Source organism: Nematolebias whitei, chromosome 17, assembly GCF_014905685.2.
Source record: "Nematolebias whitei isolate Nwh7 chromosome 17, NemWhi1, whole genome shotgun sequence".
NCBI lineage: Eukaryota > Metazoa > Chordata > Actinopteri > Cyprinodontiformes > Rivulidae > Nematolebias > Nematolebias whitei.
Window position 1 is genome coordinate 3526310 of NC_056514.1, and position 23977 is coordinate 3550286.

Below are 23977 nucleotides of genomic sequence, written 5' to 3' on the forward strand. Positions count from 1 at the left end.
AAAAGAGACCATTGTTTCATCAGTCTCCATGATGACATCCCTCACCTTATCCACAAAGTCCATGGTGTTCTGTATGTGGTGTTCTGAGCTGCCAACTAAAGGGATGAGTACAGACGCCAGATATTTGGAAACATTGTAAGTGACAGAGTTAATCATGCTAACAATAGGTCTTAAAGGTACACCTTGTTTGTGGATTTTAGGTAAACCATACAGACTAGGTGTGGCCTCCCCTGGGTACAGACTGTGGTACAGAATACGGTCAATAGCCTTGTCCTGCTCCAAAATGTTCAGGCAATCTATCAATTTCTTCTTGTAACCACTTCCTGGATCTCTTTTTAGAGGTTCATAAGTGGTTAAGTCACTAAGGATTGTCATAACTTTCTCATGATAGTCTTTCTGGTTCAAAATCACTGTGCACCTTCCTTTGTCTGCTGGGAGAATGATGATGTTTTTGTCCTTGCTAAGAGTGGTGAGTGCACCCCTCTCCTCTCTACTGATGTTGGAAGGTGGTGGTTTGGCATTGCTGAAGCAGGATGAAACTTTGATTCTGAGCTGTTCTGCTTCAGCCTCTTTCATTTTGTTGTTGCGGATGGCTGACTCAGTAGCTGTGATCATCTCCACCAGAGGAATTCTACTTGGTGCAACTGCAAAGTTCAGTCCCCTGGCAAGAATCTTTGTCTCCGGCTGGGTGAGCAGTCTGTCAGATAAATTCTTCACCCACTTTTCTGTCTCCCTGACATGTAATTGACTACTGGAGTGTTGTCCTACACTGAATGTGTTGTTATTGGAATAGTGATGGTGTTGATGAGTTATTAGTAAGTTAAACTTGTTTTGTTGTCGAGTCTTGGACTTGACATGCTGTGCTAAGCGTGCCTGATCTGTTCAGTCCAACACTTGCTGAAGTGTGGTCTGATCTAGACACGTAGTTAGTTTCTGTTTAATGTGCTCTTCTTTGGCCTTCAAGGCCTCAATAGTAAAATTGGTCTGTCTCACCCGTTCATTCAGCAGCTGGGTCTGTGCCTTCTGAAGGATCTTGCTTGCCCGGTGCCCGCTGACCGAAGATTTTAGTTCCAGGCTCTTGGGAATGATGCCACTTTGTCGACATCTGAGGTTGAATCGCAAATGGTTCCTGTAGTCTGCCCTCTTCCTTGCTGTTTTCTCAAACTCTCTAACTAGTTTGAGGCAATTCTGGCCAAAGTGGTTCAAAATATCCTGCTGCATGCTCAATAATCCAGGTAGAAAAATCTAAAAAAGTTAAATCTGGTCCTCTGGACATTAAAAAAACAAACAAAACAAAGCAAAACAACAAAAAAATGTCGAAACGTTTCGTCTCTCATCCGAGAGACATCCAGAGGACCAGATTTAACTTTTTTAGATTTTTCTACCTGGATTATTGAGCATGCATCAGGATAATAAGGTGTGGGGTTTTAAAGACATTTCAACTTTGATGCACCTGAACACACCACATCTCTTACACCTGCAGCGTCTCACAGCATCACAGTTACTGCTAAGCTAACATGCTACAGATGTAGTGCTCTACTTCTCTCCTCCTAACATGAATATGTTTATGATCAACCCCCCCTGGTCAACAACTACCCGCACTAAGCTGCTAAACTGGCGAGCGAGTAACACAGAGGTCGGTCCATCTCCTGCACCTGTGCATGTTTTATGCCGAGGCAAGAGGCAGGAAGGAACGGTGGAGAGTTGGAGGTAACCAGGAAAACCTGGAGTGGAGTTTTAGTAGTTTGAGTATTCTCCTATTAATCAAGTGGAATGGATTAGTTCATGAAGAAAGCGAAACTGCGCCGCCTGAACTAATGTTTTATAGTAAAAGTGGGGGGGGGTCCAAATGAACGTTTTATGAATGTGGGGGGGACTTGTCCCCTTCACATATAATGGTTGCAACGCCTATGCCATCTGACTTGTAGCATACTCAAATCTGGGACTGGTCAGTTGCTTCTATTCCAGTAATGGTGGGACCTGGAGACAGTATGGTAAAAAAAGACAACTTTGAGACAAGTTTTCAGACAAAGATTGAAGATAGATCTTCCTGGAGCAACTTCTCTATGATGGATCTGTCTCCCAATCAATTCTACGGTTTAAAGATGGATTCCTTCTGAAGGGGTCAGTAGGTGCAGGGGTGCTGAATGCTGATCTTGCACAACTATAGTGAGAGAGAGAGTAGTTACCCACTGGGTGGTTTTGTAATTGTATCTCAAGCTGAGATACAGTTATGCAATCTGCGTGTGTGTTGTCTCAAAGACCTTCAGTGTACACAGAGGGAACTTTTCATACTAACAGATAGCCAAGCTGCTTTTAGAACTCCCCAAGCACCACGCTTTACGTAATCACTGGTTTGGGAGTTTGCCGAAGCAGTCACTCAGGTGGGGAGAGACAACTGTGTTACTGTTTAATGGGTACCGGGACATACTGGTATCAATGGTAATGAAAGAGCTGACTACCTTGCAAAAGCTGGTAACCAGGCCCACTTCAAAGGACCAGAGCCAGTTGTAGGCATTTCAACAACAGTCTACAGAACTGCCCTACAGGCCTAGATTAGACGTTAGCCCTCAATCCGCTGGAGGGAGCTGACGGACTGTAGATAGGCCCGGGAACCAATGGTTTGTGTGATTAATGTGGCATTAATGTGGCAGAGACCTCTTTGCATTATTTAGACTATAGCCTTGTTCTGAGCAGTCAAAGAGAAGAATTCTTGGGGAACACTACATGGATCATGAGCTCAGAACACCGTGTATCAGACCTTGTGTCCTTCATCCGGGGGACACAAAGGTTTGAATAAAGCTCAGTGTCTTTTTGGGGAAAGCAAAAGGGCCACCTACAAGGCCCCTGCTGATACAGGTTTTTCATCCATCCCCACTTACTAATACCAATCAACTGTGGTGGCAAACACATTTTGGTCGACATTAAACTCTAATCATTTGTACATCAACATCCAGAGTTTAGTTTCTGAGGGTTCATAAAAACCTGTCAGGTGGGTCATGAAATATTCTGCTCACAAACAGAAAGGGTTGATAAGCCAGATTTTTAAGACAAGCACTCACAGTCCATCCATCCATCCATCCATCCATTTTCTTTACCCGCTTATTCCATTTTGGGTCACGGGGGTCGCTGGTGCCCATGTCCATCAATCACTGTGCGAGGGGCGGGGTACACCCTGGACGGGTCACAAGTCCATCACAGGGCCAGCAGTCACAGTATGGGTTGTTAATCAGGCTTAGCTACTACCACACCAAATTTGGGTTAAATATCTGTAAACTTCAGAGAGTTATAGTCATTTGGTGTTTTCTAATGCCAGTTTTATGTGGCAGCCATCTTGAATCACGGTACAGCCAATGATTATCCCCCACCGCTAAAGGCAAAAGGATTACAATGCTTTCACTAGTATGTCTCTGTGTGTGTGTGTGCTGCCTGTTAGCAAAATATCTCACAAACCACGTAGACAGCAGTCAATACTTTCAAAAAGAAATTGTCTTACAGAACAAACATACGCTTTTACTTTACTCAAAACCATTTTAGCATAAACTTAACATGTTTTTATATAAATTACAGGGGATAGTTCTTCTAACTCCTTGGAGGAGTACCTTATGTTTTAATCTGTTTAACTTGCATTAAAGTCACCTACATCTAGAACATCATCCCTACACATAAAATAAACATATTTCATATATTGGAATCTTATGACATTATTGACATACAGAAATTAAATATATGACACATACACATATATGTAAAAAATATACACAGTATATATTTAATGTAAAACAATATATTTATGTATAATCTTTATCATGCATATGCATGGTTCTTGTAAATGAGTCCTCGAGGCTCAATGAGACTAACTTGAATAAAAAAAGGTTGAACTGAATGGGGGGGAAATGGAGTTTGACCTCCTAATCAAGAATTAAACTCCACCCACTGACTAGTCATTAGCTTGTTAATCTTGTCAAAATAAAACTATACTTGTTCACACACAGATTCACAACCACTCCACAGAACGCCACAGATCTGAAACACTCCTTTAAGAAAAGCCAAGAAAAAGTGCTACAATAATTTTAGCCTGGAAACACGAGGTTAAAAACTGTTGATTTCCTCAACTATCATTTTCCATAAGTTAAAGACAGAGAGACCAGATGGACGGACAGGCAGAGACAGACAGTTGTGGTATTGCATATATGTACTGCGTGTAAACTGGTATGAACCATATTATATATTGGACCAATAAAATACATAATGTAAGTCTTTCTCCTACCAACATCTTGATTATATATATATATATATATAAATATATATATATATATGTATATATAAATTACATTATATAGACTGAAAAATAAATATATATATATATATTATATGCCACAAATTACCAATAAAAAAATCTGTAATAGACCAAATATGTCATTATGTTATTGTTCTAATACATAAAAGAGTTCCTGTATAAATCTATTTGTACTTATATAATGGGATTAACCTGTCTAAATAAAGGTTGAATGAATATTATAGCACATTGTTTATGCATTATCTTTCTGGTTGAATGTCACAGCTCGTAAATAACATTAAGACAAATTTTGGATATTTCTGTAGAAACAAAGCCCATTAAGATAAATATACAGAGAAACTGTCCTCATTTGTCATTCTGACGTTATGGGTCCAACAGGACACGGGATTGGACAGTGGCTCGGTGGACGTGAGCCCGTCTCCCCCTCAGACTGGGTGGGATCGGCTGCTCGGTAAAATGACAGCGGCCGTGGGGCCTGGCTGCCACCGACACACAGGGAGGGCCGACAGACCCTTTCTTTAGTCTGCCACCGGTGCAGAACCAGAACCGAACCTCCCCGTGCCCCGAGCAGAACCAGCTGCAGCTGCCGAGCGGCCAGCAGCAGATTTCCACCGAACATCATCGCTCAGCCCCAGCCCCTTTTTCTTACACCGCATCCTTCCATCCTCCTCCGCACCCCGGACACCCGGCCCGGTTCTGACAGCGTGCTCTTACCCGTCACCGACCACCACACATTTGATGGCTTGCATTTGGACCGAAGCTGGAGGCGATCACGGAACAGACACTGGGAATGTAAGAGATCCGAAGTCTGCGCTCAGGGCACGGATGAAGGCAGCGGGCTAGTCCGCTTGGCGATGAAGCCGCAGTGAAAGAGGTCTATGACGAGCGGCGCCGAAGTTCTCCGGAAAGAACCGAATGTTCTTAAAGGGACAGTAACCAACAGAGATGGTTAAAAACAGGAAAAACTTCGAAGAAGCCTTGTCTTTTCTTCTTACTTACTCAAAACCTTCTCTAACGTTTGATTATAACGCAGTGTTTACAGATGTTGAGGTCAAAGTCTGTGTGGTACATGGGCGATTCTAGAATCCTACCTTTAGGGGTGCCTAGACCCAGGGTCGACAATGGTTCTGGGCTTGAACAACGCAGTGGGCATTGGTGTCCAAAGCGTTTGTAAAGGGGGGGCACACTGGTGGGGGGGTGGGGGTCCTCCCCCAGAAAATGTTGAAAAAATAAAAAATAGATGCCATTTCCTGCATTCTGGTTTATTTTAATGGGGTTTTTAAACATTTACGTTTACCTACATAAGTAAACACTTGAGTCAGTAACTATATTAAAGATCATGGCACAATAAGAAGTGTCACTAAGCTAGCAGTGTGCAATACAGAAGCGTTAGCTAAGATGCTACAGATGTAGCACTTTGCTTTACATTGCACAACCTAACAAATGCTTTGTACAAATCATTTAGTGTTAAATGAACCTAACAAAGACTAAACTTATGCAACCAGAAGTTACAACATATATCTACATTTAAAACAAACAAAACAAAGTACAACTAGCTTTAAGCAATTAACCTTTAATTTAACCATTAAGTGTACAATGTTAAATGACAAAACTGGAGGATTTACCTGCAGTTACATTCGTACATAGTACTTTCTGTTTATCACTGTTGTATTCAGCTACTCATCAGGTCGGCCACTGGTCTTCATCATCTTTTACACTTTCCCAGACTCAGTTTAGGTTTGGGAAAATGAATAAACTGTATTCCACCCTCTAATCACTCAGGGTAACGCTGTCTGAATTACGTTCCCCACTGATAACGTTTAACCATTTTTTCTGATGATTTTCATGAAATCCCTCTGACCACAAAATGTTCGACGTTTGAAATGCCAAACCCTGACAATGTTGTCAGAGAAAATAGGGGTGCAGCAGCTCTGCAGGTAAGGGGCGTGTCACTTTGGGGCAAATTGAGATAGATGACTGGTCAGTTGCTGACAAGCCTGCTGGATTGACTGGCAGTGGCATAGAGCAGGGGTATCAGATTCACTTAGGAGGTTAAAATTAAACCCTATATCAAACTAAGGGCCAGTTTCAGAATACATTAACTCAAATTAGATACCCGACATCTTTTCTTGGTTGCAGGTTCCTCAACAAGAAATTGGTCTCATTTGACGCGCTCAGCGCCATGGAAAGAGATCAAAAACTGATTCTTCGGGGGAAGAATCAGTTTTGTGTTGTGTGTTTCCTTGACTGATGAAGCCTTCCGGATGGAAGGTGAAACGTTTCAGCAAAAAAAAAGAAACTGTCCAGATGACCTGACTGAAAACTGTTGGATTTTTGTTTAATGTTTTGTCATTACCTGTTGGTGTTAACTTAATGGTAAATGGACTGTACTTATACAGCTCCTTTCTATCTTAAGAAGATACTCAAAGCTCTTTACAACAATCTGTGCCTCATTTACCCATTCATACAGCTCTATACTAGATCTCTACAAAGATAATTGAACAAATCATTCTAAAGAGACTAATCAGTGATTTATCACATTCAAACACTGATGGGACACACATCAGAGGCAACGAGGGGTTCAGTGTCTTGCCCAGGGACACTTCAACATGTGACTGCTGGTGGATTCGAACCCCCAACTATTGCATTGGAGGACGACTGCTCTAACCACTCAGCCACAGCCGCCCACATCTGTCTGTTATCAAAGTCTGTTCGTTAGCAAAACATTTCATTAACCATAGAACAGATTTTGATGAAACTCGTGAAGTAAGCATTGAATGTAACTAAAAAGGATTATTTGAAGCCAGTATACCCTAGATTGTCCATCCATCCATTCTCTTTACCCGTTTCTTTCTTTTCAGGTTGTGGGGTTAACTCAGTGAACTTCACTGGTGCCCATGTCCAGCCATCACTGTGCGAGAGGCGGGGGACACCCTGGACAGGTCTCCAGTCCATCACAGGGACACAGAGACAAACGAGACAAACAACCATTCACTCTCTCACTCACACCTAGAGACAGTTTAGAGTTACCAATCAGTCTAACATGCATGTTTTTGGACTGTGGGAGGAAACTCTGGAGAAAACCCATGCAGCACGGAGAGAACATGCAAACACCCTAGATTGTCACCAAAGCTAATTAACATCAGCCAAATTACTGTAACTCAGTTTTACAGATAGTGAGCAAAAAATGGTGTGGTAGTAGCTGAGAGTCATCTTCAACACATTCTTTGACTAGTAAGATCTTGTATGTTATTATTTTTAAGGTTTGACCAAAATGGTTACAACTCTGCCCTGTGTAAGATGATCGGTTTAAAACTAATGTGTGACGTGCATTCTTTCAAAGAATACTTGGGTCTTTAATATAATAAATAAAACAGCTACAGTGTCCAGTTGACCTCAACAGATAATGACAAAAATTTAAACACAAAGATCTCGTGTAATTTGTCAGGGGCTGAAATATGTGTAGAAGCAGACTTTCGGAATTTGACTTAAAAAAAAAAAGTTGCGTGATTAAAAGTGAGGCATGGTCCTGTTCGAGAACTTGAGTTAACAGACCAAAAAAGTTCAGTCAGGTCATCTAGATGTTTTTTTTATTGAGATATTTCGTCCTTCATCAAAAGGACTTCATTCATCTGAGGAGCCACAAACAAACTGAGTCCCACAAGCAGCCAACTCCAACAGTGGACCAATCAGTTTGCTGGTGATAAGATGGTTTCTGGGGCCCGCCCTCTCCCCCATCGACTCCTCTGAGGCAGCCATAACCAAAGTGGTTCAAAACATCAAAGTTCATGCTCAAAAAATCCAACAAAGTTCAATCAGGTCATCTCTGGATGTTTTTTTCCCTTCTTTTTTTTGTTGAGACGTTTCGTCCTTCATCAAAAGGACTTCATTAATCTGAGGAGCCACTCTGGTGGCATTGTTCAGCATCTTGTAATACGTAAGTGCAGTTGGTAGAGCTGCTGTCTCTCAGCGAGGTCACAGGATCATATTCTAGCCTGCGGACTTTCTGAGTGGAGTTGTTGAATGTTCTCTCCGTTCATGAGTGGGTTTTCTTCAAGTACTTGTTTCCTCTCACAGACCAAAAACATGCATGTTAAGCTAATAGCTAACTTTAAAATGCCCCTATAGGTGAGAGTGCAGCTAGACCTTTTCCAGGGTTCCCCACCTCTCGCACAATGACTGGTGGAGATACGCACCTGGTCCCTGCAACCCTGAAAAGAGAAGCGGTTACAGAAAACGAATGGATGGATACAAATCTTTGTCTACAACAGAGCATCTGTAGGATAGAGCTTGGATCAGTTCAATGTGGTGCTGCATTTCTGAACACTACAGTCTGCACAGATAATAAATCCAGTCCCCTGAAAATTGATACCACTTGTGCAGATGTTGGTTTGACCTGTGCAGAAATGCTCCCTCAAATCATAAACACGTGTCTATTAACAGTTTAAAAACATTTCTGATCAGCGTGACTCCAGACTGGGTGATGAAAACACACTCCAGGACTAAACCTGGCTGTTAGTCTTGTTAACTGCACAGAATAAATCTCCATGGTGGTTTAGGAACCTTCTGAAACTAAATCAAGGACAAACTAGATAAATATTTCCTGTGAAAATGCAGTGTAAATGTTTTTTTTTACTGAATGATCTTTGCTGAAAGCTGTTGAAGAAGCTGAAACCAGCTAAAAGGATTAATCACTAAACTGTTGATCTTCTTATTTTTCTTCTTTCAGCTTTTCCCCCTTCAGGGGTCGCCACAGTGAGTCATCCTCCTCCATCTCACTCTGTCCTCACTCCATCACTACAAGTCATTCTCACCCTCTTTAGTGTCCAGTCTCCCATACAACTCATCGTACGCCCTCTGCTTTGCCTTAGCTACCTCTCTCTTTGCTCTACATTGCATCTCCTTTTATTCCTGTCTCCTCTCTTCAGTCCTCTCACTGTCATATTTCTTCTTGGCTAATCTCTTTCTTTGAGCGGCTTCCTGCACTTCACTATTCTACCACCAGGTTTCCTTATCATCCATTCTCTGTCCAGATGACACACCAAGTACCTTCCTACCTGTCTCTCTAATTACTGTTGCTGTAGTAGTCCAGTCATTTGGAAGCTCTTTCTTACTACCCAGAGCCTTTAATAGCTCTTTTTACTCTTTTTCTCTTCTTCACAACAACAGTCATTCTACACACAACCATCCGATGCTGTCTGGCCACGCTCTCCCCAGCCACAACCTTACAGTCCCCAATCTCCCTCAGGTTTCCTCTTCTACACAGAATGTAGTCGACCTGCATACTCCTTCCTCCACTCTTAAAGGTCACTCTATGTTCCTCCCTCTTTTGGAAATAAGTATTGACTATAACCATTTCCATTCTCTTGGCAAAATCCACCACCATCTGTCCTTCCTGGTTTCTTTCCTTGACAACAAACCTACCCATCACTTCCTCATCTCCTCTGTTTCCTTCACCAACATGTCCATTCAGGTCTGCTCTGATCACCACTCTCTCCTCCCTGGGAATACTCTCTATCACTTCATCCAGATCTTTTGAAAATACAGTGAACCCTTGTTTTTAACGGGGGTTACGTTCCTAAAAGAACCCGTGATAGGCGAAATCCGTGAAGTAGTAACCTTTATTTTTTTACAATTATTATACAATGAAATACTCCAAAATACATTCAAACCAAAGAACAAAACCTTTTTACAGGCCCAAGCATTTGTTTAACAAATAAAAGTTCTGTACAAATAACTACTGTACTGTAAAATAATAATTTTAATCATCAATACGAACTGAAGGCTTCAAATTGAGGAGATCAGCACCGCCCCACCGCGACCCGAGTCATTGGATTAGAACGGGAGAAGATGAAAAATGATTATGAAAAAAATACAAAGTACAGTAAGACAAACAGTGACTCACGTGTACAGTATTTCACTGCTCTTCTGACTGAGCCGCTGCATCCTGACTCCGCTCTGTAGCGTTTTTTCTTCCAAAGCCTGCGGTGCATGTGTGTTTTTTCGAGAGAAGAACATTGTTATCGGTAGTTGTTGGCGCTCTTTTTTCTTCTGGGCAAAAAGATTCTTATAAACCGACATGTCACCATCGATTATGTTTGAGAACTGTAATGAACGGCTCATCAAAGGGTCCCATTCTTGAGCTGCTCGCTGAAGTTCAGTGGCCATTCTCAGCATTGTTGCTAAGCGACCAAGTGTTAGTCCATCCTCCTCATCTTTATCCACACTTGTGTCCTCTTCTTCCTCTTCTCTTTCATCGTCGCTTGGTGGCTTTGTCATTTCTGCCAGGTCTGCATCGGTCAGCGGATATGCGTCTGCATCAATCAGGGCATTAATGTCATCCCGATTCATGTCATTAAAACCGTCTCCTCCCAGCTGTTTAGCGAGATTCACAGCTGTATCTACGGCAGAGTGATGGATCTCCTCAAGCGAGCCTCCGGTTGGGTTTTGCACTGCCTCTGGCCACAGTTTTTTCCAGCAGGCATTCAAAGTTTCAGTTTTCATCTCCTGAATGGCCCTCTGAATATTTTGGAGACATGATGCGATGGTGTATCCACGCCAGTAGTCCGTTAGTGAGAAATCTTGATCTGAGTCCATAGCCTCAACAAGATGTTGCAGGGTGTTGCGCGTATAGAGAGCCCTGAAAGCGCGGATGATGCCTTGGTCCATGGGCTGAATTAGGGATGTAGTGTTTGGGGGCAGAAATTCGATTTGCACACCATCATACACCAAATCATCAGCGTGACCTCCAGCATTGTCAACGAGCAGAAGCACTTTAAAGTCTAGTAATTTTCCTTTCAAATAACACTTGACCTCCGGGATGAAACATTGGTTGAACCAATCCAGATTGAGCACTTTTGTCATCCAAGCCTTTGCGTTGTGCATCCAGTAAACGGGCAAATCATCCTTATTTTTGTTTTTCAGTGCTCTGGGATTTTTAGACCTATAAATAAGCCCTGGTTTAATCATAAAACCTGCAGCATTTCCACACATAACCAGAGTCAAACGATCTTTATGGGCTTTAAATCAGAGAGTCAGAGTCAGAGTCAGAGTTTCTTTATTGTCATTCGCACCTCATGTGGTACATGTGGTGGAGCGAAATTATGTACACAGGGTCCCAGTTACATCCAACAATAAAATGTATAAGAAAAACAGTAATAACATCTAAGATATGAACTAAGAAAAACATCAACTAAATATACACTAAGCACTCATAACATAAAACATTGAACATCAGCACAAACATGAACATGAGTCTGTGAGCAGATGTGCACGCATGAACACATCAACATTGAAACAGATCAGCAGCAACATGAAACAGATCAGCAGCAACATGATATGGTTTTTCACAGTGATTATTCTAGTTAGAGATTCATGAGTCTAACAGCCTCAGGGTAGAAGCTGTTCCTCAGTCTAGTGGTTCTACACTTAATGCTCCTTAACCTCCTTCCTGAGGGGAGTGGGGCAAAAAGTGTGTGTGCTGGGTGAGTTGGGTCCTTCATGATGCAGGTGGCCCTCTTCCTGCATCTGGAGATGTAGATGTCTGTGATGGTGGGGAGGCTGACTCCAACAGATTTCTGTGCAGCCTTCACCACTCTCTGCAAAGCTTTTCTTTCTGCAGCTGTGCAGCCTCCATGCCACACATTGATGCTGGAGCACAGGATGCTCTCCACTGCACACCTGTAGAAGGAGGTGAGGACTGAGCTTCCAGACCAGCTCGTCTCAGACGTCTGAGGAAGTAGAGTCTCTGATGAGCTTTCTTGATCAGGCTGGTGGTGTTGTTGCTCCAGCTGAGGTTGTTGTTCATGTGTACACCCAAGTACTTGTAGCTGGAGACCACTTCCACCGCAGATCCTCTTATGTTCAGGGGGGTGTAGGTGTTTTTGTTCCTTCTGAAGTCCACAATCATCTCCTTTGTCTTCTTCACATTGATGTGAAGGTTATTCTCTTTGCACCAGCTCTCCAGGTGTTCCACCTCTTGCCTGTAGCTGGACTCATCATTGTTTGTGATGCATCCCACCACCGCTGTATCATCTGCAAACTTTACAATGTGACAGCCTGGATGGGTAGCTGCACAATCATATGTGAGCAGAGTAAACAGGAGGGGGCTCAACACACATCCCTGAGGAGAGCCAGTGCTTAAATCCTGGGGCTTTGGCTTCTTCCTGCATGGTGAAGGTGCGGGAGGGCATTCGTTTCCAAAATAAGCCAGTCTCATCCATATTAAAAACTTGTTCAGGCTTATATCCCCCTTCCTCAATGACCGCTTTAAATTTATTGTTCACAAACGCTTCTGCTCCAGCAGTATTCGCAGAGGCAATCTCTCCGTGCAGAGAAACATTTTTAAGTCCAAAGCGTTTCTTAAATTTTTCAAACCAGCTCTTGCTAGCATTAAATGCGCTTGGTACTGTGTGAACAGCACTTGATGATGACCCGTTATCTGCATCCTCCTCCTCTTCCCTGTCGCTGTCAGCAAAGGCTCGATACAGTGTTCTAGCTTTTGTGCAGATAACGTTCGTATCCAGCGTAATGTTATTTTTCTGCAGTCATTAATCCACAAAGCTAATGCAGACTCCATCCTTACCATGGTCTTGTTGCAGACAGTTGCAACCCTTTTTGTATCCTTATTAAAACTTATTGCTGCTGTTGTCCTTATGTTATTTTCCTCTTTCTTTATGGAACGAACGGAAGATTCATTAATTCCGTAATGGCGACCTACAGCTGCATAGCTTCTACCTTCCTTTAGCATGTCCAGAAGTTTAACTTTTTCTGCGATACTTAGCATCTTCCTCTGCCTTTTGGGCCCGACCGCAAGTGCCTTTGTCGGTGTAGAACGTTTTGTCGACATTATGGGTTTTAGAGAAACTTGAAATAGCAAGGGAATTTGCAATCTTAAATCTGGCAAGCTGTTTTACGTACGTGTACAGTACATATTAAACCGCAATGTTATTGACACACAGGCAGAGAAGAAGCGGAGAAGCGGAGAGACTGTTTAGCCAATCAGAATGCAGAACACAATGCACAATGCAAATCCGTGAAGCAGCGAGACCGTGAAAGGTGAACCGCGTTATAGCGAGGGTTCACTGTGTATATTTCTCCTCCCCATCACATCCAACCTGTGGAGCATAACCACTGACAACATTTAGCATCAGACCTTCTACTTCTACCTTCAGACACATCACCCTATCTGACACTCTCTTCACCTCTACTACATTCTTTGCCAACTCCTCCTTCAGGACCACCCCTACTCCATTTCTCTTTCTATCCACACCATGGTAAAACAGTTTGAACCCTGCTCCAATGCTGCGAGCGTTACTGTCCTTCCACTTGATCTCTTGGACTCTTAAAACACCTACCTTCCTTCTCTGCATCATGTTCGCTACCTTTGCCTGTCAATGTCCCCTCATTTAGAGTTGCAACCCTCAGTCCTATATTCTTGATTTTCCTCTTCTCCCTCTGTCTCCTTACACGTTTCCTTCCTTTGGTCTTCGACTAACAGTAGCACAATTTCCACTGGCACCGTTTGTCAACAGCACCGGTGGCGGTTGTCGTTAACTCGAGCCTCAACCGATCTGGTATGGTTTTGCTTTGATGAATTCGCATTATGGTTTTGGCAAAAGTGTTTTACATCGGATGCCCTTCCACCATTTAACCCGGACTTAGGACCGGCACAAGATACACTGGCTTGTGCTCTCTAGTGGTTGGTTTAATCACTAAACTGTTCATTTGGGCGGCTGTGGCTGAGTGGTTAGAGCACTCGTCCTCCCATGCGAGAGTTGGGGGTTCGATTCCACCAGCAGCCACATGCTGAAGTGTCCCTGGGCAAGCCACTTAATCCCTCATTGCCTCCAATGTGTGTCTCATTGGTGTATGTATGTGATAAAGCTCTGATTAGTCTCTTTAGAATGATTTGTTCAGTTAGTTTTGCAGTGACCTGTAGTGTTGTATGAATGGGTAAATGAGGACACAGATTGTAGTGTAAAGAGCTTTGAGTATCTTGATAAGATAGAAAGGCGCTGTATAAGTACAGACCATTTACCATTCATGTGAGCTGAATTTTAACAGATGATATTTACTGAAAGCAGGAAAATAAAAGTGGAAATCAACAAAAAACAACACCAGAAATGTGTAGAAAAAGCTGAAAAGAGAAGAAATGCAGTAGAATAAGCTGAAATAGGCTGTGAGTCTGAACAGATTGCAAAAAAAATCTGAAATTAGCAAAAAAGAAACTTAAATGTCTTGAAAAAGCTGAAATTAGCAAATTAAAAAAAGTTGCTGAAAAGACTAGAAAAAGCTTAAATTTGCAGAAAGTTTGCAGAAAGGAGCATAAAAAGTAGATATTATTCTGAAGAATCACAAACGCTGAAATTAGCTACAAAAAACAACAGTAAAAAGGTTAAATAAACTTAAATATGCCAAAAAAGTAGCCAAGAAAGCAGTAAAGAGATTTTAGCAGTAAGAAGCTGAAAAAAAATAACAAAAATGCTGAAATTAGCAGAAAGAAGCTGAAAGGATTACAAAGACAGATTTAAAAAAAAACTGAAATGAGCAGTAAAAGGTTGTGAACAGCACAGTGGGATGAAAGATGTGAAGAACATTTTCAGTGAGGAAAACATGGCTGAAAACGCAAATTATTTAAACAAGTAAAAATTACACAAATACAGGAATGTTGTGAATGAGCTGAATGTTTTGATACATGAATTGTTGAAATACCATAAAAACTGCGGAACGAGTTACGTGCTGAAAAGTGTACGGAAGAAAAATGGATCTCAACCATGCAAATGATTCATAAACAATAACACAATTAGGACAGAATATCCAGAAAATCACAGGGTTTGTCAAAGTTTTGTTAAACAACTCAAGGCTCGTAAGATGATGGAGAAAGTCAATAATAATTTTTCTTAACTGATTGGAAAACAAACAGTGCATACTGGAGAAAAAGAAAGATATGAAACAACACATTTATTTAAAACAGTACTTTTCATTACAAAAATGTAAACAGAGTTTGCAACTTTGTAAAAAAAAAAAGGTGTTCTGGAGCTCTTACATAAAAATAAAAAGTGGTGTATATTTAGATAAGATGATTCCAATCACTCAGACTTAGATATTTGACATTTTCAGCTCTCATTCTTAACTGGACCATGGCGTTTGTTGCAATGATTGCTCATGGTTTCTTTCCTGGTGACTCTTGAGTGCCCCATGCTTTTATACAGGAGACATTACTGTTTTGTTTTCACCTAAAGCCTTTGAGCTCAGGAAATCACGACACATTTTACCCAGCAGTGTCTCTGAGAGAGCTCAGAAATGTTATCCTGTCATTTATTTGGGCTGCTGTAGTGTCCCAAAGGAGAGCCCTGAATGTAGGCAAGGATGGCGCTCTGCAGGCAGCTGGCTCGATGGGCTTCGTCCTCTCTAATTCTTTGGATTTCGGCCTCTTTTAGTCGCAGCTTCTCCAACAAGGAAGACTTCTCACTTTCTCTGTCAAGCAGCACCTCTCTGTGGGTATTGCTCATTACTGCAAGAAAACAACAAAAAAAGATAATTCAAAATGCTAGATCAAGTGCATTAAAATCTTATGACAGGTTACATGACCTATTGTAATGTGGCTGGATTGTGGCAAATCTGAAAAAACTCCTGTTTGACAGCAACCACAGTGTTGCTACGCCCTTAGCACTTGACAAAGTTTTTTCCAGCAATTTTTTACGGCGCCAAGAAACAATCTTCTGCCCTCACCACAATTTGCAGCTAAAAGATCAGAATGTCAGGAGTATCACATCTGCACTAGCTTGTTTCCATGACCTTGTCACAAATATGGTTAAAGCCTGTTCAGCTTACATCAGTGACTTATGTTTACCTAAAACATTTGACTGTAAAATGTCCTTTGAATTTTGTTGGAAGCAAGTAATTTCCCTTTGAAATTTGCAAAATAATTCTAATGCTCGAATAATGTTCCAGCAAAGGGCATCCATAAGTGCACTTGACACCAGGATGCCCTTGATCGTAGATCGATGATTGACTTTGTAGTCGTGTCGTCTGATTTGCAGTTGTTAGTTTTGGACACAGGTGAAGAGAGGAGCTGAGCTGTCAATTGATCACAATCTGGTAGTGAGTTGGATCAAATGGCAGGGGAAGATGCCAGACAGACCTGGTAAATCCAAACATGTAGTGAGGGTTTGGTGGGAACACCTGGCAGAAGAACCCGTTAGAAAGATCTTCAACTCACACTACCAGGAGAGATTTAACTGCATCCCAGCTGAGGTGGGGGACATTGAGTCAGAGTGGGCCATGTTCCACGCCTCAGTTGTTGAGGTGGTTGCCATGAGCTGTGGCGGCCAGGTTGCTTCTCGCAGTAGTAATCCTTGAACTTGGTGGTGGACATCCTGGGTTATGGAGGCTGTTAAGCTGAAGGAGGAGTCCTACTGGGCTTTGTTGTCTGGTAGGATTCCAGAGGCAGCTGAGGCGTACTGGAGGTCCAAGCGGGCCACAACTTTGGCTGTTGCTGACGCAAGAGTGAGGGAGGAGTTTGGAGAGGCCTTGGATAATGACTCGATCTGAGGAGATTCTGGCAAACCATCTGAAAACAGCACTTGTCACTGTGTTCAGTGAAAGTGGGTTGCTGTTGACCTCAAACAGTAATGTTGTCGAGAGATGGAAGGAATACTTCTCAAACCTTCTCAATCTCACCGGCACATCTTCAATGGAGGAAGCAGAGACTTTGGGGTTAGTCGTCGAGGTAGTTATGGTGGCAGGGCTCTGGGGGTGGATGAGATATGCTCTGATTTCCTTAAGGCTCTGGATGTTGTGGGGCTGTCTTGATTGGCACGCCTTTACAACATCGCATGGACATCGGGAGTAGTGCTACTGGGTTGGCAGACTGGCATGTTGTTTCCCCTCTTCAAAAAAGGGGGCCGGAGGGTGTGCTCCAATTATTGGGGCATCATTCTCCTTAGCCTCCCTGGTAAGGTCTATTCAGGGCTACTGAATAAGCGAGTCTGATTGTTGGTCCAGATCCTGGAAGAATTATGCGAGTTCCAATCTGACTGTTGAAGACTGGACTAGCTTTACCCTCCCTAGGGTCCTTGAGGGGTCATGAGAGTTTGCCCATCCTGTCTACATGTGTTTAGTGGACTTGGAGAAGGTGTTCAACCATGTTCCTCAGGGTATACTGTGGGGGGTGCTCCACGAGTATGCGATTGGGGACCCGTTGTTACGGGCGGTTCGATCCCTGTACAAGCGGTGCGAGAGTTTGGTTCACATTGCCGGCAATAAATCAGACCCCTTCAGGGTAGGAGTTGGACTCTGCCAGGGCTGCCCGTTGTTACAGATTATGTTCATACCTTTAGTGGACAGAATTCCTCGGTGCAGTCAGGGTGCAGGAGTCCAGTTCCGTGGCCTCAGGATTCCATCTCTACTATCTGTGAATGATGGGGTCCTGTTGGTGTCATTGAGCCGTGATCTTTGGCTCGAAGTGGAGCGGTTCGCACCAGAGTGTGAGGACTTTTGACTTTTTTATGACATTTTGAGGTGCAAAAAAGAGTAATTGTCTATGCACAGTTTTCTTGTTAAACGCAAGCCTGGAGACAGTGAGCCATGCCAAGTCCGATGTACTTCAGACCCAGTACAAAACTTCCTGGGAAAAAAAGCCTTTTTCTTTGATTTCTCAGAAGTCAATTAATGGGAGTGTCTCTCAAAACCTGAACTTTTTTCCTCCACTGTGTCTCCATCCACGCTGTGCCAATGTGTAATTTTTTATTTAACCTTTGCTGCTTTTAGCTACATTTTGGTTTTTAGCTTTTAGAAAGCCTTTTGTTATTTTTAGTTTTAACCAAATCCCTTTGATACTTTAGTTTTTAGCTTGTCTGTTGATATTTTAGGCATTCTGCTAAATGTAGCGATCATTTTGCAAATTTTAACTTCTAGTTACATTTTTGCTTCTTAAAGCTTTAAAAAATCTGTTTCAGCTTCTTCATAAGATTTCAACAAATTCATTCAGCACTCAACGTTCATATTGCATTTTCACAAAATATCCTATTTCTCTATAGTTTGAATCAATAAAGACACAATAAGGAACAAACTGATTGAAGAAAGAAATGGTACAGTAATGATGAAAATAAACAGTGAGCATGTACCTTTCATTTCTCTCTCCAGAGCACTGATCTTAGCTTTCAGTCCCTCCTGAGCCGTCCTCTCTGCTTGTAAAAACCCAATCTGCTCCTGTAGCTCAACTCTCACACGGTTCACCTCAGCCACTTTCTCTTGGTTTTTGCCTGAAAGCTCCTGGAACACCACAATAGTCCAAATCATCATCCACATTACATTACAGTCAACAAACAAACTCACTACATGTATTTATAGTAGTTGTTCTGGTGGCCTTTCAGATGGATCACAGTAGAAGTGCCAGGATAATTGCATTGAATCCTGAAGGTGACCTTTGCCAGAGACCAAGAAGTTGTAATAAAGTATGTGAAAGAGACTCACCACAGTCAGGGACTTTATGAGAAAGATCAACTCAAAGTAGTACATTCATTCAACCTTTATTTATACAGGTTAAACAGTTGTTTAAAATCCCTTAGGTCAACCGACAACTTCAGATCTTTTTGCAAAGTGTTCCAGGTTACAGAAGCGGAGTAAGAGAAAGCGCTTTTGCCGAATTCAGTCTGCACTGAGGGGACGCTGTAGGTAATAATGTCTTGAGAGTGCACTGCACGCTGTAGCTGCACTGATGACGTGACAAGTATGAGGAGATACATGAAGGCAGCAGGTTAAGGAGTGATTTAAAGATGAAAACGTACCAGTGTGAGAGTCTGTGTGAAGTTAATGATGACTACTTAACCAGTGAATACAGGGTGCAGTGATGGGTACAGTAGCTACAGCCAGTTATGAATCTTAGCACACCATGATAGACAGCATCTAACATCTGCAAGGTGCTTGCAGAAGCGTTCATGTAAATAATGTCACCATAGTCACTATGGTGACATTATTTACATGAACGCTACTCCACTTTGGAGAAAGCTGTTGGGGGAAGAATCAGTTTTGTGTTGTGCGTTTCCTTGACTAATGAAGCCTTCTGGATGGAAGGTGAAACGTTTCAGAACAAACAAACAAAAGAAACTGTCCAGATGAATTGACTGAAAATTGTTGCATCAGAGTTAGACCTTACAAAATGTCACAGCTGAAAATACTTGAAAAACTATGACTTGTGAATATCAAACTTCTGTATCAGCTGCTCAAAAGAGGCAAATCTACCATCAAAACAGAGATCACACAATGAATATACTCCCCTCAAGACCCAGGTGTCAAAAGTTGTATCAGTTACTGAGGAAGTAAACATATGACTACTGGTATTTGATACAGGTGCCATACACAGTAACTCTGTAGAGATAAATGCCCTCCTGAACTGATTCAAAATCTTAACCGCCCAGATGTCTCTCACACGCACACACACACACACAGGGGCGCAACTACATATTTTTGAGGTGGATGCGAACACATCATCGGCGCCCCCCCCACCCGCTCCTTTTTACTTGCCGCCTCATACAGCTTAGTCATGCACTTAGAAAATACAGTAGTAATATTACAGATTTTTTTAATGTTACATATTATATCAGGTGATCATTTCAATCATAAACAAATAAGAAGTTTTATAAAGTACAAATATATAACAGTAGTGGTACTCAGTCAGTGCTCAACATTTTATGTAGCGGAAATATGACATCTTAACAGCCTGGAGTCCATGTCAGAGTTTTAACATTTATGACATTTAAACTGTTACATTCCGTGACTTTGCATTTGCCCATTTGTCAAGTATAACATCAAATGAAATAGACCGTGCCACACTGTTTTCAATAGAGATCACTGCTAACTGGGACAAGCGATCATTGCTCATATTTGAACGAAGGTATGTTTTGATGAGCTTCAGCTTGCTAAATGATCTCTCTGCAGATGCAACTGTCAGAGGCATGGTTAAAAATACTCTAAGGGCTACTGTCAAATTTGGAAATACCAAATCAAGGTCCTCTTGAATTAGGAAATTTAACTTTTCTAGAGCCTTGTAACCCTTCAGTAGACGGCTTGCTGGGTATATTTCTTGAATGATATCTCTTGAAACATCACAAGTGGTCAGGGCATATGTGGTCACTGATTCCTCCAGCTCAGCTTTTGTCATGTGCTCCATTTTAGTGATGAATTTAAATTTCTCAGACACAAGTTGAAAATTGGAAAACCTCTCAGACAGCTCTTGGAGGAGTGTGTCAACAATAACATTGAAAACCATGCACCTGAAGTGCCTTGTGGGTTCCTTTTCATGATGACCAGTGCATGAATTGTCATCTGGGAAATTCTTTTGCTTCCTAAGTCGTTTCTCTTTGAACTTAGGAGAAGCATCCATTTCGATGGCTATTTTGCTTGCAATGTCAAGTGACTTCTGAAAGCCCTCTTCTCTATATTTGAGCAAAAACTCTTTCAGAGACTCGATTAGCCTAATGGCTGTGTCCATTGACACATCTGCTGCTTGTAGTGCCTTGCTTGCAAAGTTGATCTCACATAATAAGGCATACCAAATTATGAGGCACACAAGGAACTCCATACTGACAATCTCATCAGATAGTGATTTTGCCTCTGAGACAATCTTGCTGTCTCCTGCCACTTCTCCAAGCTTTTGTAGTGCATCTAAAATTCCCCCCATCTGGAAACTTTGACAGAGTCTAGCTTTGCCTCCCACCGGGTGTCACTCAGAGGCTTCAGTGTGATGTCGACAAACTCTGTGAGAATGTCCCACCTCTTCACAGAAGACGAAAAGATTGTGTACAATCTTTGAACAGTGCCAAAAAAAGTGAGACACTCTCTGCTAGATGAGGCTGCATCACATAACAAAAGGTTCAGGCTGTGGCTGCAGCAGGGGATGAATAAAGCCTCTGGACATCTCTGTTGTATTAAAGCTTGAACACCCTTGTTTATTCCCCTCATATTAGAGCCATTGTCATAACTTTGCCCTCTACAATTAGCCAAATCCAACCCCAGACTCTCCAGAACCCCTGTTAGTGTATCTGTGAGGCCTTTCCCAGTTGTGTCCTTAACAGCAGTGAACCCCACAAAAGACTCTGCAATAGTGACTTTTTTCTTCTCATCAGTATCAATATATCGAATAATGACTGAGGCCTGCTCTTGCGTTGAAATATCAGGTGTGCAGTCCAGTTCCACTGCAAAGTACTTAGAGGCTTTGATCTGGGCAGATATTTTACCCAAAACACACTCTGATATTGAATCTAAAAATTCATTCTGAGTGCACCATGTCAGATATCCAGTGGTTTGTTTGGAGGCTGCCTTTCTAAGATGTTCTGCCAGTGTGACATCATATCGTGCAATGAGCTCAAGGATTCCCAGAAAATTTCCATTTTTAGGATTTCCTAACTGAGAATTTTTCCCCCTTAGTGGCAAGTTTCTCTCTGCAAGGAAGAGTATGCAGTCAATAACTCGAGTCAACACACTTCTCCAGTATGCTTTTTCAGCTGCCATGGTTCTCTGCAGTTCACTATCAATAGTCTTACCTAGGCGTAAGCGAGATATCATTTCTTTCCACATCAGATAAGCATTTATGTGAGAACTACTGGTTTCATGGTGCTTCAGTGTTTTTGAAAGACATCGCCAGTTACTGTACCCTGCCACAAGGCATGTATCAGAAACTTTAGCTTCACCAAAAAGCTTACACGCAAAACAATAGACTCTGCTGGTATTTTTGGAATACAGTAACCAATCTCGTTCAACTTTCTCTCCATTAGACAGTATACGAAAACAGTACGCTTTGGAAAAACACCTCTTATTCTTCTCTGATCTTGGATATGGACCATCAGAAACTTTCTGTGGGCCATTTTCAACCATGTACTGCCTAAATGTGTCCCCCATTTTGTGTGGTAAAGGCCATTCGGATGGATCTTCTGAATAAAGCCTTGCCTCAGCCCTCTCCTCTGCAGCTCTGTACTTCTCTCCCTCTACATCATCATCTGGACCTCTCTGCTCCTCTCCCTCTTCATCATCTGGACCTCTCTGCTCCTCTCCCTCTTCATCATCTGGACCTCTCTGCTCCTCTCTCTCTTCATCATCTGGTCCTCTCTGCTCCTCTCCCTCTTCATCATCTGGTCCTCTCTGCTTTGTGATGATTAACTCACCATGTCTGCCTGAACTAATTTTCCCAAAAAAGAAGACAATGAAATATGGTCATCAGAAATTAAAACCATCATGGTATATAGGTTTTTGTTGCCTCCCTAATGTAATTATTCCTACCTGATGTCATCACTTGTCTCCTCTATCACTGACCTCGTGTCTGTCTCCTTCACCTTTTGTCTGTGGCATTCTGCACTAAGTCATAAGGTCAAAAAAGCATTATATATTAGTTGTAAAAATGACAGATCTTAATACAGTTTTTAAAAATAATGTTTACACGTTATTGCTTGGGATTAAGTAACTGTTCCCTCACTTCCACCTGCATTAGACCAACCTGTTGCCTTCCCCAGTCTGTCCTGATTCTTCCTCTGTCATCTTCTCTTCCTTCTCTCCATCCTCACAGCTGAATGACATTAATTTTGTGTCAAGTAGGTTTAAAAATACAGCAGTCAAACCACAATAGAAATGAAACTTGAATTTAAATGATCTCCTTGTTGGATAACAGTTACTGACTGGACATTTCATCTGATCTGACTCACCAGATACATAACAACACACACCACTGTAGTGATACTGAATAAGACATTTAAACTCAAGTGTCCCTCTGCCAAAAAGGTTGGAAACATGGGTCACCAACCTTTTTGAGCTATAGTGACACTGAGGACTAATTTATCTGATACACACATAAACTTGTACAACTCATCTTTAATTAAAGAATCAATAATAATAAATGTACATATGAGTGAATAAATTGCAGCACTGAGGGCTAAGCGTTGGATCATAGCTGGGAACTGCCGCCACAACAGTTTAGCTTTCCTGTGTTAATATTTCATGAGTTTTATTTTGGTCATTCTTACACTTAGTGTGTGGATATGTGTGTGTGACAGGCGAGGCGCATGTATCAAATATTCATAAAAATACAGAAAATACTAAACAAATCACATCAATAGGGGAGGCAACATTTAACAGCCAACCGCAGTGTATTAGGCTAGCTTTAGCTAACCTGAATATTTAAACCCTCCTGTCCTGCTAATACACTGACAGTACTTACCTACTATCTTTCAAACACATTGAAAGGCTTTTTTTCATCCCGCCAACATCTTTATCCTTCTCCCTTTTCCTTTTTCTGTTTTGCGCCCCGGATAGCTTTTTTTTCTGCCGCTCCATCTTGTTGTCAAGTGCACAACGAGCGGTAGTTCAAGATTAAAAAAAAAAAAAAAAAACGCGCCGAGTGCGTTCTCTTAGGGGCGTGTTCACAGCCACCTGTGTGGGAAGGGAGAGCGATAGGAGGGGAGGTGAAGGAGCAGAGGGGAGGTGAAGCAGCAGAGGGGAGGTGAAGGAGAAGAGGGGAGGTGAAGGAGCAGAGGGGCGCCTAATCAGTGCTGTTCCCCTGTTATTGATCATTTAGAAAATGCCTACTAGAAAAACATTTTTTCTACAGAGGGTTTTGACGCCCCCTGCAGTGCAGCGCCCCTATGCGTTGCATACGCTGCATACCCGCTTTTTGCGCCACTGCAC

At 42.1% G+C, this 23977-nt stretch overlaps 2 protein-coding genes across 2 annotated transcripts in view; both read right to left on the reverse strand.

The window, feature by feature from the left end:
• The window catches only part of rac3b (Rac family small GTPase 3b), a 24012-nt gene extending 18963 nt beyond the window's left edge, over positions 1 to 5049 (reverse strand). Inside the window, exon 1 of the mRNA XM_037691204.1 lies at positions 5015 to 5049. Within this exon, the coding sequence (XP_037547132.1) occupies positions 5015 to 5049 (35 nt within the window). The remainder of the gene's footprint in view (positions 1 to 5014) is intronic.
• A 10566-nt stretch (positions 5050 to 15615) lies between these two features.
• lrrc45 (leucine rich repeat containing 45) overlaps positions 15616 to 23977 on the reverse strand; it is a 108785-nt gene continuing 100423 nt past the window's right edge. Inside the window, exons 15-16 of the mRNA XM_037691552.1 lie at positions 18430 to 18577; positions 15616 to 15815 (exon numbers count right to left, since the gene is read on the reverse strand). Of these exons, the coding sequence (XP_037547480.1) occupies positions 15616 to 15815; positions 18430 to 18577 (348 nt within the window). The remainder of the gene's footprint in view (positions 15816 to 18429; positions 18578 to 23977) is intronic.